Source organism: Oryctolagus cuniculus, chromosome 15 (genome assembly GCF_964237555.1).
Source record: "Oryctolagus cuniculus chromosome 15, mOryCun1.1, whole genome shotgun sequence".
Taxonomy (NCBI): Eukaryota; Metazoa; Chordata; class Mammalia; order Lagomorpha; family Leporidae; genus Oryctolagus; species Oryctolagus cuniculus.
In genome coordinates, this window is record NC_091446.1 from 27494071 (window position 1) to 27514044 (window position 19974).

The following is a 19974-nucleotide window of genomic DNA, read 5'->3' on the forward strand; positions in this document are numbered from 1 at the left end:
TTGCCCAGTGCCTGGCAACTATTAACCCATTTAATCTTCCCAGTAACCTCCACCAAATGTTCTCATTGCCAGTTTTACAGATGAAGAGGTGGAGCCATGAAAAGACCAAGCAATATCTCAAAAGGCTCCCCTCTTTATTAGCTACGGTGTTAATCCAGGCAACACAGCCTTAGGAGCTACACTTTTTAAAGTGTGTTGCTATATTTTTATTTGAAAGGCAGAATAAGAGAGAGATTCCATCTACTAGTTCACTCTCCAAATGCCCCCAATAGCCAGGGGTAGGTCAGGCCATAGCTAAGTGCCAGGTACTCCATCTCAGTCTCACATGGATAGCAGGGACTCAAACACTTGAGCCATCCTCTGCTACTTCTCAAGATGCATATTAGTTGGCCAGCGCCACGGCTCATTAGGCTAATCCTCCACCTTGCAGCGCCGGCACACCGGGTTCTAGTCCCGGTCGGGGCGCCGGATTCTGTCCCAGTTGCCCCTCTTCCAGGTCAGCTTTCTGCTGTGGCCAGGGAAGGCAGTGGAGGATGGCCCAGGTGCTTGGGCCCTGCACCCCATGGGAGACCAGGAGAAGTACCTGGCTCCTGCCATCGGATCAGCGCGGTGCGCCGGCCGCGGCGGCCATTAGAGTGTGAACCAACGGCAAAGGAAGACCTTTCTCTCTGTCTCTCTCTCACTGTCCACTCTGCCTGTCAAAGAAAAAAAAAAAAAAAGATGCATATTAGCAGGAAGCCAGGTCAGAGCAGCAGCAGGACTCAATCCCAGGTACTCGGAAATGGGATGCCAGCATCCTAAGTGGCACCAAAACCCACCGTGCCAAAAATAACTGCCCCTAGAACCTACATTTTTAACCACTATACAGACCCTCAAAAACCAAAGGCCTAAGGGTGGGCATTTTGCCTAGCAGGTCACACATCAGAGTGCCCAGGTTTGATTCCCAGCTCCGGCCTTCTGCCACTGCAGACCCTGGGAGACAGCAGTGCTGGCTGAGGTGCTGTCAGTGGGTACCTGCAACCCACATGTGAGACCTGGATTGTGATCCTGGCTCCCGGCTCCAACCCCAGCCACTGCAGGCAACTGGGAAGTGAGCCAGGAGATGAGAACTCTTATCCGGCTCACTCTGCATCTCAAAAAAAAAAAAAAAAAGCCGTCAGCCTAGAGCGATGATTTCCAAATAGGGCAATTTCACCCCCCAAAGACACAACTGGCAGTGTCTAGAGACATGCTTGGTTGTCACAACTGTGAAGGGGAGGCCACCACTATGCATGCACAACTGAATTCTCTGGCCCCAAATGTCTCAGGCAATGGTTTTCAATGCCAGCTGTGTGGTAAAATCACCTAGAGATTTTCAAAATCCCAATGAGCAGGTCATACCCCAGGCTCAGGAAGTCAGAGTTTCGGGGACTCGAACTCAAACACTGACACTTTTTGTGCCTGACAACCTCTCGCCTGCCTCCCATGACCAGCAGGGCTGCGTGGGGCACGCACCAGGGCCTGGAAGTCATTTTGCTTCCCAGTGCCCAAGCAGCTAGCAGTCTGCATCTTTCTCCCTGGCTCCCCCAGGCACTGAAGCAGGGGACCCTCCACCAACTCTTATTTAGAAAAATGCTCTCAGAGTGCTTTCCTGTTCAGGCCACCACACAGACACACCTTAGAAATGACTGGCTTTAATCGGCTGTCATGAGATGCGGCTCTTCAGAGACCTGCTGGGGGTGAGAGCCCTGTAGCAGAGAACATGCCACTTCCAGCACAGCTGAAGCAAAGAACCCTCGGAGAAATCACCAGAAGAATGGCAGGAGGGCGAGGGTGAGACGCACAGTCCGCTTTCCCTGACTAGGCAAATGGAGCAGCTGCAGAACCAAAAGTGGTTCCTGAGCCCACGAGGACAGCCAGCCCCACCCAGGCGGTGGGACAGGGCCCTAGGCCCCACAGTTACCCTGTGTGTGCCACCCAGCAGCCCCGTCCTCTGAGCCCTCATCTTTCTGCCCCCCAAGAGAAGCAGGCCCCTGAGCATATAGGGCCCAGCCCTTGCCCAGGCCAAGCAGGCTCTCAGCCCTCAGTGACGTTCCTGGCTCGGCCCCAGGTGCTCCCCCCGCCATCTGTCCTGTAGCTGACGGTGGAGGAGCAGGATGCGGCTGGCAAAAGTGGCACCTGCCCCAGGCTGTGGGCCCTGTTGTCCACAGGGCAGCCTTGCTGTACCTCTCACACCGTCTTAACATCCAGGCTTTGCGCCTGTGCCAGGTTCTGGCGCTGGGCCTTGACCATGTGCAGGCGTCTCCCGTGCAGCGTGAACTGAGACCAGGTGAAGAGCTGCAGCAGTGCACAGGTGATGGGCACCAGCACCAACAGGTAGAAGCAGCCCTGGCGGAGCGTTGGGGCCTGTGCCGGGGCTGGGGCTGGGGGCTCTGGCCAGGGGTGGGCACTCCCCACCGGGGTCATTGGGGGCTGCTGGAAGAGATCATGACCTAGGACAAGAGAACACAAAAAGCATGTGGCCAGCCCTGCTCCCCTCCAAGCCCCAGAGCCCTCCAAAGTCCATGGAGTAGCACTGTAGGGTCACATGTGCACGCCCAAAGCACAGCTCCTGATGCCTCCCAGCCAACAGCATCGCCAGCCCAAGGTCTCCCTCAATGCCCGTTAATTCCGTCACTCCCCAACACCCAACCCTTCATCTCCCCGAACTCCAGAACACACGGCACCACCCGGGACCCAGCCTCCCTGGGCTCTGCCACAGTCTCCCAATGCTCTCCCTGCTTTCCCACCCTCACCTCCCCACAATCGGTTCACACAGCAGCCAAAGTGAACTTTCCAAGATGTAAATCAGACACCATGCTTCCCTGCTTAGAACCCTCCCAGTAGCGTCTCTCTGCCCCACAACAAAATCCAAATCCAAACCCTGACCTGCTCCACAAAGCCCTGCTCGCTTCTCCAGCCTCTTCTCTAACTCCTCCCGATTCCCCAGTCTTTGCACATACTGCTCCTTCCGCTCCCTCTGCCTGTGATGAGCTGAGCTCTTTCCTAGATTCAGTTCATGTTCTGAGGGTCACCTTCTCAGACCAGCCTTCCGGGACCACGAAGTAGCTTCTCGGTCACATCGTCTCACATCTCCCCTTTTACCACAGCACCTAGAGCTGCCTGGCATTTTCTTTTTGGCCATTTATTGCCCAACTCCTCCCCCCCACCACCACCCCCCACCCCCGGCTACAGGCAAAGACCTTGTCCGCCTTAACCATTATTCTCCCTAGCACCCAGAGCACAGTCTGCAGAGGATTCTGTACCTATTTATTGAATGAATGAATGAATGAATGAATGAACAAAATAATTAAAGAGGAATGACTACTCATTTCTGGAGGGTCAAGGACATGCCAGCCCACACCCACAGCCTGGCTTGCCAGGCCCTCACCTGTATAGAAGCAGAGTAGCCAGGTGCCCAGGAGTGGAGCAAAAGTCTGGCCTGGTTTGGTCACCAGGGCGACCATGCCAAAGAGGAGCGCTGAGGCCGCCTGCTTGCGGTGGTTCAACACCAGGTCCTCGTCCACCAGGTCCGTGACCACCAGGGTCAGCAGCTTGCAGGTGCCCTCAGTGAAGACGCGGTTGCTGCCAGTAGGGAGAGCAGGCGGGATGAAGGGGCAGGGCGGGGTGCAGGGCCCAGGCGGGGCAGGGGCATACCTGGCGATGAAGAAGCAGAGCAGGCCAGGGTGGTCCGGGCCCACTGCCAGCATGAGCAGGCTGAGGCCCAGCTTGAGGAGGAAGAGCCCCCGCACCACGGCGTAGACGCCCCAGCGACGGCACAGGGGCAGGAAGTAGAGGTTGTTGAGATGGGGAGCGACATAGGAGATGCCTGGGGAAGGACGAGGGGCCCCACGTGGTCAGGGGCACTGCACAGCTGCGACAGTGACCGACAGCCTGACAAGCAGAATCATGACGTACATTCATTCAGCACTAACAACAGCTTCATGCAAAGAGCTTCCTGTTCACAGCCCTTCTGGTAAGTACAGCCAGCCTCCTTCCCAGGGACCGCCGTGGATACCAAAACCCAGGGGGGCTCAGGTCCCGTCCACAGGGCGGCATTGTGCGTGTGAGGAACCAGCCGCATGCTCCCATATACTCTAAGCCACCTCCAGCTTACTTCCAGCCCCCGGTGCAGTGTGAATGCTATGTGAACAATTCTGACCCTGTATTGTTTAGGGCATGATGACAAGAAGGAGCCTGCACACGTTTAGTACAGAGACACCCACCGCAGGCCCAGCCACATTTCTGGTCTGCAGTTGGGTGGATCTGTGGATGTAGAACTCACAGATTCGGAGAGCGACTGTACAGCCATTATCCTTGCTTTACAGCTGAGCCAGGGAGCCCAGAGATTCAATAGCCCTTAGCACACCCACGCCACGCGGCAAAGGGGCAGAGTCCAGGCTCACACCAAGGCCTGTGGACTGCACCCCTGCTGCTGAGCTGCACTGCACAGTTTCGCCTCTAGGTGGCACCATCATCAAGAGGACCCGTGAGACAGCTGCCGGATACCCCACACCCGGTGACATTTTCCCATCCTTTCCTTGGGAAAACAGAGCTGGGGGCTGGAAGTGAGACCCCCGTGGCCGACTCGTGCCTGCCCTCCACCACCTGGGCCCCCGCCTGAGAGGTGGACATGCCTCCAGCTGACCGAGGGGCTCCAGGGTGCAGCCTCTGTCCCCCCAGCCTGTCCGAAACACCCACTCACCCAACAGGAAGGAGCCAGTGGAGAGGGAGATTTGGTCCGACAACAGATGCTCCAGGAAGAGGGGGAAGAAGTTGCTGTTGAAGTGGCAGTGGAAGACCTGCAACCCCACGGGGGCAGTGAGTAGGGCCCACGGCAGGGCCGGAAGCCAGCTGGGGAGCGCGGGCCGGTCCCTCACGGCAGCAGGAGGTAGAGCGGGTCGTGACCCCAAGGTCCGAAGCATGGAACAGGCCAGAACAAAAACTAAAACTGCTTTCCTGCTTCTTAACTAGCTTTAAAAAGTATTTTTTTTTTTTTATTTTCCCTAATTTGAGAGACCAATCTACCATCCTTGATTCACTCCCCAAATGCCAGCCGAGGTCAGGGCTGGGCCAGAAACCAGGAACTCAACCCAGGTCTCCCACATGGGTGGGAGGGGCCCAGTTACCTGAGTCATCACTCCTGCCTCCCAGGACCTGGAAGCCAGGATGAATAAGTCATTGTTCCAGTCCCAAGTTTTTTTCTTCTTAACTGAAAACACCTTAGGAAAACAAGTTTTCATAACACGAATACAACTTGTTTCCAAATCTGGCTCCTCTAAGTACATATGTTTTAGGTGTGGCACTTAGCTTGTAAGAAGACTGTCGCCAAGCCCCCAGAGGGGACACCTCTCTCACATCTCCACTTTACAGGTGAGGACAAGGCTGCCCAGGGGGCCGAGACCTGCCTGAGCACACACAGGGAGTGAGGAGGCCCTCTGGGGCTCGGATGCAGGCCTCCTAAGGACCCAGGCTGCTGTGTTCCTGCTGCCAGGCAATCAGGCCCAGAACTGAGTTGCCAGCTCCCGAGGAGTGAGGCCCAGCCAGCACGGGGGCAGGGGCCTGCTCCTCATACCTGCACCAGGTCCATGCCCACGAACCACAGGAAGTTTTGGTGGCGTGCCAGCTGCCGGAGGTACTGGCCCAAGGTGATGCTGCCCGCTTCCTCGGCGCCCACCAGCAGCTCCTCTTCACACTGGCTACAGGGCAGAAGGGAGGTGAGACCAGCCAGGCCACCCCGCCCAGTGCGGCCGCACATCAGCCAGGGCCCTGGGGAAAGTCAGCTCGGGGGAGTGCCGAGGGAGCCTGGGGAGCCAGGGTGGCACTCACCCGCCGTCCACAGCCAGGGCTGAGCACCCTGGCTCCCTTCTGGCCGCTTCGACCCGCCGCCTCAGCAGTCGTGTGGCCCCCAGAAAGCCCAGCGCAGAGCCGGCAGCCAGTGCCACACAGAAGGCGCGGAAGGAGGAGAAGTCCTCCTTGTTCCAGAAGGGGTAGGAGGCGAAGACAGAGAGGGAGCCAGCCGCGCTGAAGAGGGAGCAGTAGAAGTTGAGGTGGGTGCGGTCGTGGGCCGACAGGGCCAGGTCAGCCAGCAAGGCGTGATGGTGCAGGTCCACGAGCGTCAGGAAGCCGTCATAGAGGCACAGGCACAGCAAGAACTGCAGGCCGGCTGGGGCCCAGTGCACCCAGAATGCCAGGAAGGACAGCGCCAGCAACGGCCCGTGCCAGCCCAGCGCCCGAACCCGTGCCAGCACCACGGCCCTCGAGGAGAGCCCAGTGCCTGACCTGCCAGGGAGAGGAGGGCTGTTGGGAGATGCCCCCTCAGCTTTGGCCCCCCAGGGACCCTGCCCCGGCCTCAGATGGGAGGCAGAAGCCCAGAGTGTGGGGCTCCCACCAGGTGGCCCTACTGCGCCCCGACCTAGGAAGCACAGCTCAACATAGGGTCCACTCTCCTCTGCCTGCCCCCCGCCAGCCTATCAGGGTCGGGGGCAGTGACGGCCCAAGCAGAAGGGGTGCCGGGGCCTGCTGGAAGCAGCAGAGGGCATTCGCAGTGCAGAGGCCTGAGCAGCCAGATAAGCCGAGCAGGGGCAACGTGTGCCCGCTGCGAGCCAGGCGAGGGTCAGTCAAGGCCAGCTCACCAGCCTGGACCCAGGAAGGACCTTCTCCCCACCCTAAACACAGGCAGGGGGTTTCCAGCAGTGGGGCGGAACTGGACAGTGAGGAGCTGTCCCCAAGACACAAACCCGGGCTGGGAGCTGAGGAACTTGCGGTCACTGAGCCAGCCGAAGAGGGGGTCGTTGAGGCTGTTCCAGAGCAGAAACACCGTCTGCGGCGGGGGAGATGGCGCGGGTGGGCTCCAGGCGGCCTCCTCCCCAGGGCTTCCCCCCGCCCAGGCTGCTCACCACCCCTCAGGGCGGGCCCCTGCCTGCCTGCCAACCTCAGCTCAGGTCAGCTCCTTAGCTAAAAGCCACTCAATCAGCCGCTGCCCCCATCAAATTTCTACCAGCCCAGGGCCCATTAGTACATGTAGCCAGCTGATACTTCAATCTACGCAAATATCTATTTGACCAAAGAATGTTTCTTTATAAAAACGAAAAAAATGGATTAAATGATTCATTAATTTTGGTGCAAAAAAAAAAAAAAAATCCCATGCCTAGTTTTTCAATAATAAGTGTTTCCTGTGAGCTTTGTAAAGCCCCCTAGCATGAATATATAGAACAGTGAAGACAGCAGTCGCAAGAGCCGGTCTACTGCCCACCAGGGGTCTCCCTAGCTCTTCCTACTGAGTCATGGTGGACCATGCAGCTGGTCATGCCCCGACTGGGCGGCCCTAGTCCTGCCATCTGCCCAGCAGCCATGCCCCCTCGAGGTCCCCTCCGGGGATGGCCGCAGAGCACGGGCCTACCTCTCCGACCCAGAAGGCCACTTTGTTGATCTTGTACACGGAAACAAAGGTGTCCACGTAGTAGAGCAGGAACACATTGTGCAGGATGGAGGTGAAGAGGGCCAGGGAGCCGTAGACCACTGCCGTGGGGAGGCCCAACAACCAGGCCTGGGGCTGAGGCAGTCCCATGGCTGCCAGCCCCAGCCTCAGCCCCAAGAGCACTGAGCAGGGCTCGTGGCCACCTGCCGTCTTGCCATTCTGGTCCCTGAGGGAGAAGGAACAGTTAGTAGCAGGGATCACAGCCAACTCTGCTGGAAGCCAGCCCTCTAAGCGCTTCTACAATGCTTCCACTGAAAGTGCTGGTCCATAAAACAAGGCCTGGGAATCTCCAAGTTAGTGCACCGGGAACAATGCAGGACTTGATATGAGGCTGGGAGTAACTGACAACTGATAAGCCTGTGGGAGGAGAAGGCAGGCATCCAACAAGGCCTGTGCTTCCTGGTGAGGGCCGGATGCCCGGAATCTTCTGCCACCTGCACTGGACGACCTTAATGGTCTGGCCAGGACAACCTTGAGCTTGGATGCACACGGCACTTCAAGCGTAACCTGAGGCAAGGTACAGAACCCGTGCCCGAGTTTCTTTTTCTGGAAAAGAAAAGGGGGAATGATTAGGCCTACTCTGCGGAGGAACTTAAGGAGTAAGCGAGGGAACGCACAGCAAGTGTTCGGTGGACGGGTGCTGCGGTGCCACCATCTCTGCAGGGCCCCTGCTATGTTGACAGCAGTGTCACCAGTGTGCAGGAGCACAACCCCAAGCTCTGAGATGTTCATCTGGCCAGTGCCACACAGCAGAAGAGTAACACTCGGGACCCAGGCCCACCTGGCCACTTGACCTCCCAATCCAGTTCCCAGCCACTGCTGGGGAGATGGGGAACCCCAGCCCACGTGGTGTCTGCTCTGCAGGAAGTGACAAGATGTGGATTCTGGAATTTGCAGCTCAAGGAACGGAACGTGCCCAGAGACGCTTGTGGCAGCCATCTTCATAAACAGCAGAAGGCTGGCAGGGCCCGAGAGCACCACAAAGGGGCTGGCTCAGCAAGCTCCCCGCGGCCCCAGAGGACTCACACGCAGGCCACATCAACAGCTGGGAAGCGAACTCCAGAACACAGCAGACCCCGCAGGACTGAGACACACTGACCTGTGGTGCAGAAGCAAATGACGGCCAGCAGCGCTTCTCAGACTGTGCCGGGCACACGAGCCGCCCGGGGAATGCAGAGGTCTGGGGACGCGGCGGGGCTTCTGCAGCTCCTACAGGTGCACAGGCGACACTGAGGCTGCCGGTCGGCGACTGCCCTTTAAGCAAGAAGCACGGGGGTCGTCTCTTTTCAGAAAATGAATGCCCCACGTGTGCTTGTCTGGCCCCCAGAGGGAAGCAATGGGGGCTTCCTTCTTGCAAACACCCTGTGCTCATTGAACTGTGTCCCCCCAGATGATATGTCCAAGTCCTACCCACCCCACCCCCGACCCGTGAATGGTACCATATTTGGGGAGGGTCTGTGCATATATCAACAAATTGACCCAAGGTCACCCTGGATCAAGGTGGGCCGAAGGACGCTGTCCTTAGGAGGAGAGGGGGATGTGGACCCAGGAAGAATGAGCAGAAACCTGAGCACCGTGGCTCCCAGCGCCTCCCAGGCCAGCAGCCAGCACAGCCAGAGGCGGCACGGGGAAGGTCTCTTCCCTCAGCCTCCACGGGAGCCCCGCCCTGCTGGAACTCAGACTTGGGACTTCTACCCTCCAGATTGTGCTAGAGGAAACCTACTCCACCATTGGTGATCATCTGCTAGGGCGGCCTTGGGAAGCTGAGGGGCGGGGTCTTGGGGAGCCCAAGCCTGCCACGGCCTGTCCCGGGCCCATGTACACACTCCCACATGGGCTGTTTGTGCAACAGTAGCCACAGCGACTACCCAGGACCTGTCCTGTCCCCAGGACCCTCCATAGTGCCCAGTGCCTGGTACAGAGGCTGCCCCATCCCATCCCCCAGCCCAACAGGCCCAGCCTCCCTCTCTGGCCAGGTCTTTGTTCTTGCTGCTTCCTCCCAGGGAAAGCACCAGCCCCACGTGCACTCCCCCTGGCTTCAGGAGCCAACCCCACATCCACAGCTTGCTCTGGCTGCCAGCAGAGGTGCCTGCCTCCCACCCCAACCTGCCCTGGGGCTTCCAAGGGCAGAAGTTGGGTCTTCAGGGAGACAGGGCAGAGCCACTGCTCTAGCTCCCAGCAGAGCTGACAGCAGAGCCTAAGAAAGAACAGGCGTGGTCATGTGCACCCCCCCCCCCCCCCGCGGCTGTGCTCACCAGGGCCGGGCCTGCCTGGCTGAGGGGAGAGGGACCAGAGAAGGGCTGACAGTGGCCTGGAAGCCTGCAGAGGCTCTCAGGGCCAGAGATCCCGGCATGGCAGGAGGGTGGCCGCATGGCCTCTCCCTAGGGGCCCCTGGGCCCCTGAAGGAAATGCTCTCCTTTTTTCTGCTCAGAGCCTTCCTGAGGTGTAACTGACACACAATAAACTGCACACAGTCTGGTCAGTTTTAGCGGGAGGTGCACCTGCGACACCATCACGATGGAGATGAGCACACGCATTCCCCTTGGCTGCCTGGGCGCAGCTTTTCTAAGTGACATGGGAAAAAGACACAACTGAGGTCTCCCAAGTCCTCCTCCTGTGTGACCTGGAGCCATCTGCCTGCCCTCTCTGTGCCTACATCATCAGGGCATCATTAGCCATGGATGAGAAAATACAGTGCTGAAGCTTTGGGGATGACAGCAACTGAGCCTCCCAGACCTTCACAAAACGGGGGGGTGGGGTGGGAGGGCGCGGGATGAGGGTTCAACAAGATGCCTCTAAAAGGCTCTGGGGCTGTAGAGCACAAGGTCTATCTCTAGCACAATCCTTATCCAGGCCACAGTGTCTGCCTCCCCCAGGGCCTCGCAGAACCCCTGAACTCCAGAGCTTTTGTCGAAAGGGAACGAAGCCCCCGTAAGATGCCCGGCCCTGTCCTTGGTGCTGGAGAAGGCCAGCCCTGCCGCACATCCCCAGCACATCCACCTCAAAGGGTGGGGAAGGCCAAGGGTATGACTTTTGCCATCAGAAAGGCCAGGTTCAAATCCCGGCTGTGCTTCTACTAAGAGTGTCACCTCAGGCAAGTCCCTAACGCTCCTAAGCCTTGGTTTCCACATCTACAAAATGGGGTAATAATGCCTGTCTTTACAGGGGTGCAGAAAGGATTAGGGTCCAGAAGCCCAGAGTGCAGTGCCTGTCACATGAAACCAACTCAGAAATTGGCTTTTTGTTGGGCTCACTGTAGCCCAAGGGGAAGGGTGGGAACAAAGAATAACCTGGTAACCGGGCCCCTTCCCCAGGGGAAGGGAATTTGAGAAAACAACAGGGCCCAGGAGGGAGTCAGAAGAGGCGTTCTGCAAGGAGCAGGGTCAAGGAAGACGGCTGGGAACTCCAGAGGCAAACACCCACCACAGACCCACGCTGCAGGCTACGGCACCTGCCAGGTGACCCGCGGGGCTGGCGAGTGAGCGGGAGAAGCACCGAGCCAGGAGCGGGAGCTGGAAGAAGCACGAAGGCTGACTTCCGCGCAGCTCCGCTCCTCCACCAGGAAACAGCCTCCCGCACTCCCACTTGCCCTCCCCCTCCCCGTCCCTCAATCCACCCCAGCTGAGAACAATGGGGGGGATCATCAGCCTGGTTGCATAAGCTGGGTGAGGCTGCCTGTAACCTGCAGCCAGCGCCACCCCGCCCCCTTGGCACCTTGCACAAGAGCCTGCTGGAGGCCCCCCACAGCCCATCCCCTTTGGTCTAGTCCTGTTGGTGGCCTTGAGCCAGCTACTCCCGCTCTCTGAGCCTCAGTCTCTTGCCTACAAAGTGGGGACGTCAGTGCCAACCTCTCAGAGGGCTGGGACGGCGGCAGCGGGGCGGGAGGAGCACCGTGCCTGGCAGAGCAGACCCTCAGTGAACAGCAGCTATTTTTCTCATGTCTCTGTAATGTGGTCTGATGATCTTTTCAGATCAGTTACTGACCACACTGCCAAACCCACAACCGACGTGGGCTCTGTCGCACCCAACATGAAGACCTTTTGCTGCCTGGAAGATCCCAGTCTCTCTCATCTGCCTTCCCTCAGATTTTTTCTTAAATGCCACCTCCACGCTGTTCCTTCCACCTGAGATGGCCAAGACGCAGCTACTTTCCACTTGCCAGGTGGGGGCGGGGGGTGCCTGGCTTTTCTATGCCTCATCGTGCAGCCTCGCCGCTCAGTCCCGCCTCCGTCTGCACGTCACAGAGGAAGAAGCCATGGCTCCAAAGGCTAAAACACCTGACCCAAAGCCACAGGGCTCTCAGGTGCTAGAGCATTTCTCACTTCACCACGCTCGTCCACGGCCCAGTTCAGTGTCACACGGACTCCCAACCAGGCGTTCTCTCCTCTTCCTGTCCCTAGGCCTCTGCATCAGGATCCAAGCGCCTTCCTTACCCTCCTCCCCGATTCCGCACCTGCCTCCACCAGGTGCCTTCACCACACAGGTAGCAGATCACCACCCCCAGGAACCCCTCTGCCCTAGCTGGGCTCTGCTCGACTGTGGGTGTGAAAGGGGGAGACAACCGGGGAAGCCCGGTGCGCTCCTTGAGGAAACCGTGTGAAGACAGCAAGGCAACAGGTGCACAAGGAGGAGTACTGAGCACAACATGGAGCAACATTTGTCAAGCCTCCACCCCAGGCACAGCTCTGGGCTAAGAGAAGCAGAAGCAACTTGGGAAGAGGGCTCAGAGCAGGGAGGTAGAACGGGGCCAGACACAGAGGCCTTGTAAACCTGCACGAGATTCTACCCCGAGGACACGGGGCAAAATGGGGTCTGCTTGGAAGGCACCCTCCGGCACTGGGCCACACTCTTCCCCCTGCACCCTATCGGGCTCCTGGGGGAAAAGGAGCTAGAAAGGCATGGAGACCACGGCAGCCCCCAGGTTTCTGAGCCAACCCACGGCTCTAAGAACAGCAGACAGGCTGGGCGCCTGGGGCGAGAGGCATCAGGAGGCCAAGTGCTTGCTTCCGAAGCCCTGGAGCTGCACTGAAGAGGGCAGGGCAGAGGGAAAGCTCGGCGGAGCAGAATTCCGAGTCAGGAACCCCGGCTCTGGGCTGGGCGGTATCATTAACCAGCTGTCAGCTTATGCCGGCACCTGTGAAACAAAACAGTCCGTCCCTGCCTGGCCTCGGGGTATCAGATGGGCAACTGAAATGGAAAGGCATAGTACCCAAGCAAACGTCACGCATGCCCTCCTCTCAACGCGCAAGGGACCTGAGTTGCCTGTGGCACTTCCTGTTTCACAGTGCAGCCTCTGCCTAGCCTCCCCACTGCAGGGTCTGGCCTTGGGAGCCTGTCTATCAATTATCCCAAATACTTCAGGGCACATCCTCCGGCTGCTGCTCCTTCACTTCACCCTGCTGGGGAAGGGCCCTCGCTCGCCCCCACCCGGGGGGTCAGTACAGCCAGCGGCTTCCCTCCACGCCCCTCCCAAGCCCCTCAGGAGTTGGAGAGCAAGCCCGGAGCTCCCCGCTCCACAGCTGCACTGGAACACGTGTTGTGGTTCACGAAAAGCATCTGAGGAGCTGGTCAACCAAACCGAGGCCCTGCCTTCACCCCAGACCTCTCAAACCGTAATATCTCAGTGGGACCCAGACCCATGCTGGTTTTTTTTTTTAAGCTCCCCAAATGGTTCTCCTGCACCACCTGGGTCAAGAGCCATTATATTAATGAATGGATCCCGGCCTGCCCCATTGCGTCCCGCGACCCCACTCCCTCAGGGAGCTACCTGGCCCATTGCGTCCCCTTCCCCCCGGAAGAGCCCTTCTGCAGGGATTCCACCCTGACCCCTGGCCCCAGAACTCTCCTAACCCACAATCTGATCACCTCAAGGACCGCCCCAGACAACCCCAAAAACCCCGAAGCGGAAAGCATTCCCGTCCCACTTGGGTTTGTCGTTCGTGTCAGATCGGCCCCCAGTCCGGCCGCGGGCCAGCTTCTCACCGTAATCGTGGCAGACGAAGCCTAATTCCAGGGCTGCCAGGAGCCAGCTGCGAGCCAGCGCGCCTGCGCGCCCGGCGCCCAAGGCTCCCTAGCCTCCCCTAGCCTCCCCCTCCGCCCCCGCCCCACGATTGGCTCCGCGCATCTCGGGCAGGTGACCGCGCCTGAGGCTGTCGCCGCCATGTTTGTCTTGGGCGCTTGCCCTTAGGCACCAAAAAGAGAAAAGTGGCCACTAGCAAATGGGAAGCAGGTTGCCCGGATGGCTGCCGACCTCCCCTGCTCTGTCTCCTCCACGAAGGCTTGACGTCATTGCACTTCAAATCCAGGTTTTCCTGGGCACCCCCTTCCTTCCTGCATGTCTTTGCTCAGTAATTAGAATGAAGACTACCTAGTACCTTCCCTCAAGCCAGTGTTCTGACTGGATGCACAGTTGAGGCAGACATAGAGGGGGCAGTGGCACGGCCTGGGACTCCCAGATGCCCTTCAAGGATTAGTTGTGGGCACCAGGCCCTGAACTCGCAACCACGCAGCACAACCTCCCCCTACTAATAACTCCGTGACGCTGTGATGTAGTAGGTTCAGCATCTGCCTGTGGCGCTGGCCTCCCACATGGTCTCGGTTAGTGTCCCGGCTGCTGCACTTTCGGTCCAGCTCCCTCCTGGAAGAACTGCCGCCATTTAGGGAGTGGACCAGCGGATCGAAGACCTTCCTCCCTGTCTCTCCCTGTGTCTGTAACTCTGCCTCTCAGCAAGCATCCCATAGTTCTGGCTACTCCATCCCCACCCAGCTCCCTACTGGTGTGCACCTGGGAGGCAGCAGGTGATGGCTGGAGTAGGTGGATCCCTGTCACCCATGTGGGAGGCAGGGTTTGGGTTCCCAGTTCCTGGACTCAGCCTGACCCAACCCCAGACATTACGGGCATTTGGGGAGTGAACCAGTGATTAGACGATCTCGCTATCCCCTCCCCCTACCTGAGACTGGGGAATGGAATAGTCAGTGCCCCCTGACCCCGACTATTTTACTAAGAACAAGTGTGTAACTCTAAAAATCAGGAGTGTGCTACTGGAATCAGGATGGACTAATGCTGAAAAACACCAGCTTGGTCCTTAATTTTCTCGTTTTCTCTGAAAACTTCCCCCCTAGACCAGCCAATGCCTTCAGCAAGCACACAGGGACCAAAATAAAAATGCAGACTTCCTGGGCTGACTGAGCAGGGTCCGCAGCTGCCCCACTCTACACCCAGGTGTGATCTGATACCCCTGGGCAAGTGGAAACAGGTGGCAAACGTGGCCAAGCCCACAGGCTCATTACTGAACTCCAGGCTGGAGTGAGCTTGGCCCATGATTAGCCTTGGACACCTTTCAGGTGCTGGGACTTTAGGGGACAAGTTATAAATAGGAGCGGGCAGGTGTATTGGTTTCCTACTTGCTGTTATTACAGATTACCAGACTTAGTGGCTTAAAACCGTGCAAATTCATTATCACACAGTTCAGAGGTCTGAAGTCTGAAATGCGTCTTGATGATAAAATCCGGGGGTTGGCAGGGCTGCGGCCCGCCTGGAGGCTCCAGGGGGAATCTACTTCTTGCCTGTTTGCTCATGAAGCCCTCCATCTTCAAAGCCTGAACAGTTGGTCAACGTCTCTGTCCTATCTCATCCCCCTTCCACACTCAAGCCCCACTGGCCACTAGATAGCCAGAAAATCTTTTTAAGTTCAGCTCATCAGCAGCCTGATTACCACCTTAATTTTCCCTTACCACATAACAGTCACAAGCTTCCAGTAATGACATTATGACTTTTATTAAGATTTTATTCATTTGCAGGGCCGGCACTGTGGTGTAGTGGGTAAAGCCACTGCCTGCAGTGCTGGCATCCCATATGGGTACTGGTTCGAGTCCTGGCTGCTCCACTTCAGATCCAGCTCTCTGCTATGACCTGGGAATGCTGTAGAAGATGGCCCAACTCCTTGGGCCCCTGCAGCCACGTGGAAAGACATGGAGGAAGCTCCTGGCTCTTGGCTTCCAATCAGCGCAGCTCCAGTGGCCAATTGGGGAGTGAACCAGTGGATAGAAGACCTCTCTGTCTCTCTCTCTCTCTCTCCTTCTCTCTCTGTGTAACTCTGACTTTCAAATAAACAAATAGATCTTTTTTAAAAAATTATTTGAAAGGCAGAGTGGGAGAGACAGACACGTCTTCCATTTGCTGGTTCACACCCCAAAATGGCCACAATGGCTAGGGCTGGGCCAGATGGAAGCCAAGAGCCAGGAGCTTCTTCTGAGTCTCCCAATGTGGGTGCACTTGGGTCATCTGCTGCTGCTTTCCCAGGCCATTAGTGGGGATCTGGATGTGAAATGGAGCAGCCAGGACTCAAACCGGCACCCATATGGGATGCTGGCATGGCAGGCGGTTACCTGTTACACTAGAGTGCCAGCCCAAAAATCATGGCCATCTCTGACGGGGGCTAAGAGGTGTGAGAGCGTGGTTCTGCCTCCCCTAACAGAGCCCATTGTGTCACAGGACCAGTCCTTAGAATGCAGAGGGTGAGGCTCCCTCTTAGAGCTGTGGAGTAGGGAGTGTCAAGTGGATTCCAAACTGAAGCCCTAGCCAAGTCCTTTTCTCCATCAGGCACCAGCCTCAGCAGCTGCCCTCACTAGGCCACTGGCCCAAACCAGACGACGCGGCAAAGGCCCAGTCAGCAGTAACATGACATCACCAGGCGCGTGCAGGAGGCCTGCACAGAGGGTAGCTGGGTTTTGAGGGATATATATATATATATATACACACACACACATACATTTAAAGATTTATTTTAAAGGCAGAGTTACAGACAGAGGGAAGGGGAGACCTGGAGCGATCTTCCATCTGCTGGTTCACTCCTCCCAATGCCTTTACCGTAGCCAGCAGTGGGAGCCTGGGCAAGTCAACCTACATAAGCCCCAGTCATTGCGACAACTACTGTTGCAGAGAGCTCCTTGCAGGGTAAAGCACCTCCTTCCTAGAGCTCACAGAAACTCAAGCGAGAGGCTCACAAGCAGCCTGATTCCCTCAAATGTTACCGCGACCCAACCCATCTGCAGGGGCTAGAGGTCTTGGGTGGAGGCAGGGAAAAAGCAGAGGGGACGGCATCCGTGAGCTCAGGCTCCCGCCTCCAGGCTGACCCAGGTGTCCACACAGGCTGGCTGGCTCCTGGCCAGGCTGAGCTGTTTGCCTCTGCCTGGTAACAGGGAGGCGTGGCTGAGGCCGGGCATGGAGGGGAGTCAAGCAACTAAAAGGTGGTGAAGCGTCCTCATCGGGACCCCCCCCCCCCACATGCTGGACACCAGCTCCTCCAGGCTAAAGGAGACAAGTGAGTGGGGGCTGAGGGCTTGAAAAGGCCTAGGGTCCTCCTTTCCAGCTGGAAGCCTGAGGTACCGGCTTCGAGGTGGGGAACAACTGAACGCCTAACTTAGGTCAAGTTCAGCAGAGCCATGAACCACAGCCTCGGGATACCAGCTCTAGGGACGGGTGGTGCTAAGCAAAAAGTACCCACGCACCCCTCTGCCACAGGTCTGGCGCAGGCTGCCGCCCCTGTGAAAACGCCCGTCGCGTGAGGTTCAGGCCATGTACTCCTACTGGGGCAGCCCGCTGTCTGGGGAGGGCGTCTGGCCACCGCTGCAGCCGAGCACCTACACCTACCTGCCCGCCCCGCCGCTGCTGCCCCCCATCCAGGCGCACAACTTCTGCAGCCGGCCCCGGAGCCTGGGCGCGGGCGAGTGGGCGGCCCCGCGGGAATACCACTTCTTCTACGGCACCACCGCGCCGCCCTGGTGGGTTGTCCCTGCCGCCTACTCCACGGCCCTGCCCCCGCCGCTGCCACCCGCAGCCGGCGTCCTGGGGCCGTCACTGCAGGCGCCCGCCGCGGCCGGGCCAGCGGCGGCGGCTGAGCCCTGGGAGCCGTGGCCCGAGGGGGGTAGCCTCCAGGCCGAGCTGCGCTGGGGACGCGTGGAGCGCGTGCTGGGCCCGCGCCTCCAGCTGCCCCACTTCGTGCGCCGGGAGCTGCGGCGCGTGTACGGCACGTACCCACGCACCGACGTGCGCGTCACCTACCGCCGCGGCGAGTACCTGCTGCAGGCGGCCCCGCGCGTCCCGGAGCCCGAGTACCACGTGGGGAGGCGTGTGGTGCGACGGCCGGCCAGCGGTGACAGCGGTGACAGCGGCCTGGCCGGGGAAGCCCAGGAGCTCGGCCGCTCCAAGAGGAAGAAAGGCCTGAGCTGAGCGCGGCCCCGGAGCCGGCGAGCGCGAGGGAGGCCTCACCTGTGCGCAGGAGCCGAGCCGGCTGCATCCCCTCCTCACGTGCCTTTTCTTTTTTTCCCTTTTCCCTTTTCCCCCTGCCTGCTCGCCAGCGCCAGCCTGCACTCCGTTGATCTATCGCGCGCTTCCTCCCGGATGGTGGAGGATGCTTTGTTCCTTTTTCCCTCTAGATGGGTTTAGGAAGCGAGGGAATGAAGTGACAGGAGGGCCTGGGCCCTTTATGCCCCACGTCCTCCTTCTTCCCCCAAGAAGCCTGCCCCACCGTGTGGTCCAACTTTCCTTGCCTTCTACCAAGCTAGTGGAGCAACTGTATATCCAGTTTGTTAATAAAAGTAAAGAAGTGGGGCTGGCGCTGTGGCGCAGCGGGTTAACACCCTGGCCTGAAGCGCCAGCATCCCATTTGGCCGCCGGTTCGAGACCCGGCTGCTCCTCTTCTGATCCAGCTCTCTGACATGGCTTGGGAAAGCAGTGGAAGATGGCTCAAGTCCTTGGGCCCCTGCACCCAAGTGGGAGACCTGGAAGAAGCACCTGGCTCCTGGGCTTTGGATGGGCGCAGCTCTGGCCGTTGCGGCCAATTGGGGAGTGAACCAGCGGATGGAAGACCTCTCTGCCTCTCCTCTCTCTGTGTAAACTCTGACTTCGAGTAAATAAATAAATATATATAAAAAAAGTAAAGAACTGAATGAAGTAAAATGTTGGCTAGAAGATGAGCTTTCTGTTTAACAGTGGGTGCCTGGCTCCCTATCTGGGTAATAGGACCCTTATCTCCCTCCCTCACACGAAGGTGGGGACTGGGGAGCCTGTGTGCCCGCTGCTGGCTGAGTGGGGCTCCCGTCCAGGGCGCAGGCCCATGTCCTCTTCTAACCTTCCCTGGTCCTGTGGCCCGGAGTCTCAGGGCTCAGGCTCCACTGCTGACGTGAGGCAGGCATGGCTGACATTTTCTGCCCATGTAACCGTAGGCTTTCTAAGCCTCAGTTAATCATCTGTAAAAGAGGCATAGGGGAAGGTGCCGTGGGTTAAGCCACAGCCTGTGATGCTGGTATCCAAGTCAGCATCCTGGCTGACCCACTCTATCCAGCTCCTGCTAATGTGCCTGGGAGAGCAGCGGAAAATGACCCAATACTTGCACCCCTGCACCCTTGTGGGAGACCTGGCTTCTGCCTGGCCCAGTCCCAGCTGTTGCAGCCATTTGGGGAATGAACCAGCGGATAAAGATCTTGTTCTCTCTGTAACTCTGCCTTTCAAATAAATACATAAATCTTAAAAAAAAAAAAAAGGCATAAAATCGGGAGTGGAGATTGTGGAACAGCAGGTTGATGCCTGGGACTCACATATCCGAGTACCTGTGAGTTTCTTGGTCCTCTGCTTCCCAACCAGCTTCTTGCTAATGCATCGAGCCGATGATGGCTCTAGTTATTGGGCCCCGCCAGTCACTCGGGAGACTCAGATGAAGGCTCCTGGCTTTTGCCTGGACCAGCCTTGGCTGTTGCAGGCATTTGAGGAGTAAACCCAAGGATGAAGATCTCTCTCTCTCTCTCTCTCTCTGACTCTGTCTTTCAAGTAGGTGAATATATATATAAGCATCAAAGTAAATAAACTAGCTTACTTGGAAGTTAAAATAAATGGCATTTCTTGTCTCCTGACTCTTGCTAATAGTTTTTGATTCTTTTTTTTTAATTTTTTAAAATTATTTGACAGGTAGAGTTATAGACAGTGAGAGAGAGAGACAGAGAGAAAGGTCTTCCTTCTGTTAGTTCACTCCCCAAATGGCCACTATGGCCAGTGCTGTGCTGATCCGAAGCCAGGTGCCAGGTGCTTCTTCCTGGTCTCCCATGCAGATGCAGGAGTCCAAGGACTTGGGCCATCCTCCACTGCCCTCCCAGGCCACAGCAGAGAGCTGGACTGGAAGAGGAGCAACCAGGACTAGAACCCAGCGCCCATATGTGATGCTGGCGCAGCAGGCGGAGGATTAACCAAGGGAGCCACGGCACCAGCCCCCAGTTTTTGATTCTTAATAGGCTGAGGTTTTCAGTATTGTAAAAGTTTACTGGAGGGTTAAGCCACATACCCGTTTTTAAAAAGATTTATCTATTTACTTAAAAGGTAGAGTGACAGAGAGAGGGAGATCTTCCATCCACTGGTTTATTCCCTCAAATGGCTGCAACAGCCCCCACTGGGCCAGGCTGAAGCCAGGAGCCAGGAACTCCAT

General features: G+C 57.8%; 2 protein-coding genes across 13 annotated transcripts; one reads left to right on the plus strand and one right to left on the minus strand.

Annotated features, from left to right (window-relative positions):
- Nucleotides 1-1657: 1657 nt before the first annotated feature.
- On the minus strand, nucleotides 1658-13597 carry MFSD13A (major facilitator superfamily domain containing 13A). 12 transcript variants are annotated; one of them, XM_070057308.1, is made up of 12 exons: nucleotides 13481-13597; nucleotides 12438-12632; nucleotides 8598-8752; nucleotides 7421-7664; nucleotides 6759-6841; nucleotides 5848-6300; nucleotides 5594-5717; nucleotides 4724-4820; nucleotides 3676-3847; nucleotides 3410-3603; nucleotides 2206-2471; nucleotides 1658-1856 (listed from the first exon to the last, which is right to left on the minus strand). In XM_070057308.1, the coding sequence occupies exons 4-11, from the start codon at nucleotides 7586-7588 to the stop codon at nucleotides 2209-2211; spliced, it is 1554 nt and encodes a 517-aa protein (XP_069913409.1). In that variant the 5' UTR covers nucleotides 7589-7664; nucleotides 8598-8752; nucleotides 12438-12632; nucleotides 13481-13597; the 3' UTR covers nucleotides 1658-1856; nucleotides 2206-2208. The 12 variants fall into 12 exon arrangements, with proteins under 12 accessions (XP_069913409.1, XP_069913407.1, XP_069913408.1 ...); XM_070057306.1 differs by lacking the exon at nucleotides 12438-12632 and having other exon boundaries at nucleotides 13481-13590; XM_070057307.1 differs by lacking the exon at nucleotides 12438-12632 and having other exon boundaries at nucleotides 7421-8044; nucleotides 13481-13590.
- Nucleotides 13598-16938: 3341 nt separating this feature from the next.
- Nucleotides 16939-17854, plus strand: C15H10orf95 (chromosome 15 C10orf95 homolog). Its single transcript, XM_051823558.2, has one exon. It carries the CDS (start codon nucleotides 17076-17078, stop codon nucleotides 17727-17729), a length of 654 nt encoding a protein of 217 aa, XP_051679518.2. The 5' UTR covers nucleotides 16939-17075; the 3' UTR covers nucleotides 17730-17854.
- The last annotated feature ends 2120 nt before the right edge of the window (nucleotides 17855-19974 follow it).

Bases quoted from the DNA above. Each gene is read 5' to 3' on its own strand.
- C15H10orf95 (XM_051823558.2), top strand. From the start codon at position 17,076: ATGTACTCCTACTGGGGCAGCCCGCTGTCTGGGGAGGGCGTCTGGCCA.
- MFSD13A (XM_051823540.2), bottom strand. From the start codon at position 7,588: ATGGGACTGCCTCAGCCCCAGGCCTGGTTGTTGGGCCTCCCCACGGCA. The intron at 5,718-5,847 runs GTGAGTGCCACC...TCTGCCCTGTAG, and splicing joins GCCCTGGCTGTGGACGGCGG to CCAGTGTGAAGAGGAGCTGC. The intron at 2,472-3,409 runs GTGAGGGCCTGG...CTCTTGTCCTAG, and splicing joins GCTACTCTGCTTCTATACAG to GTCATGATCTCTTCCAGCAG.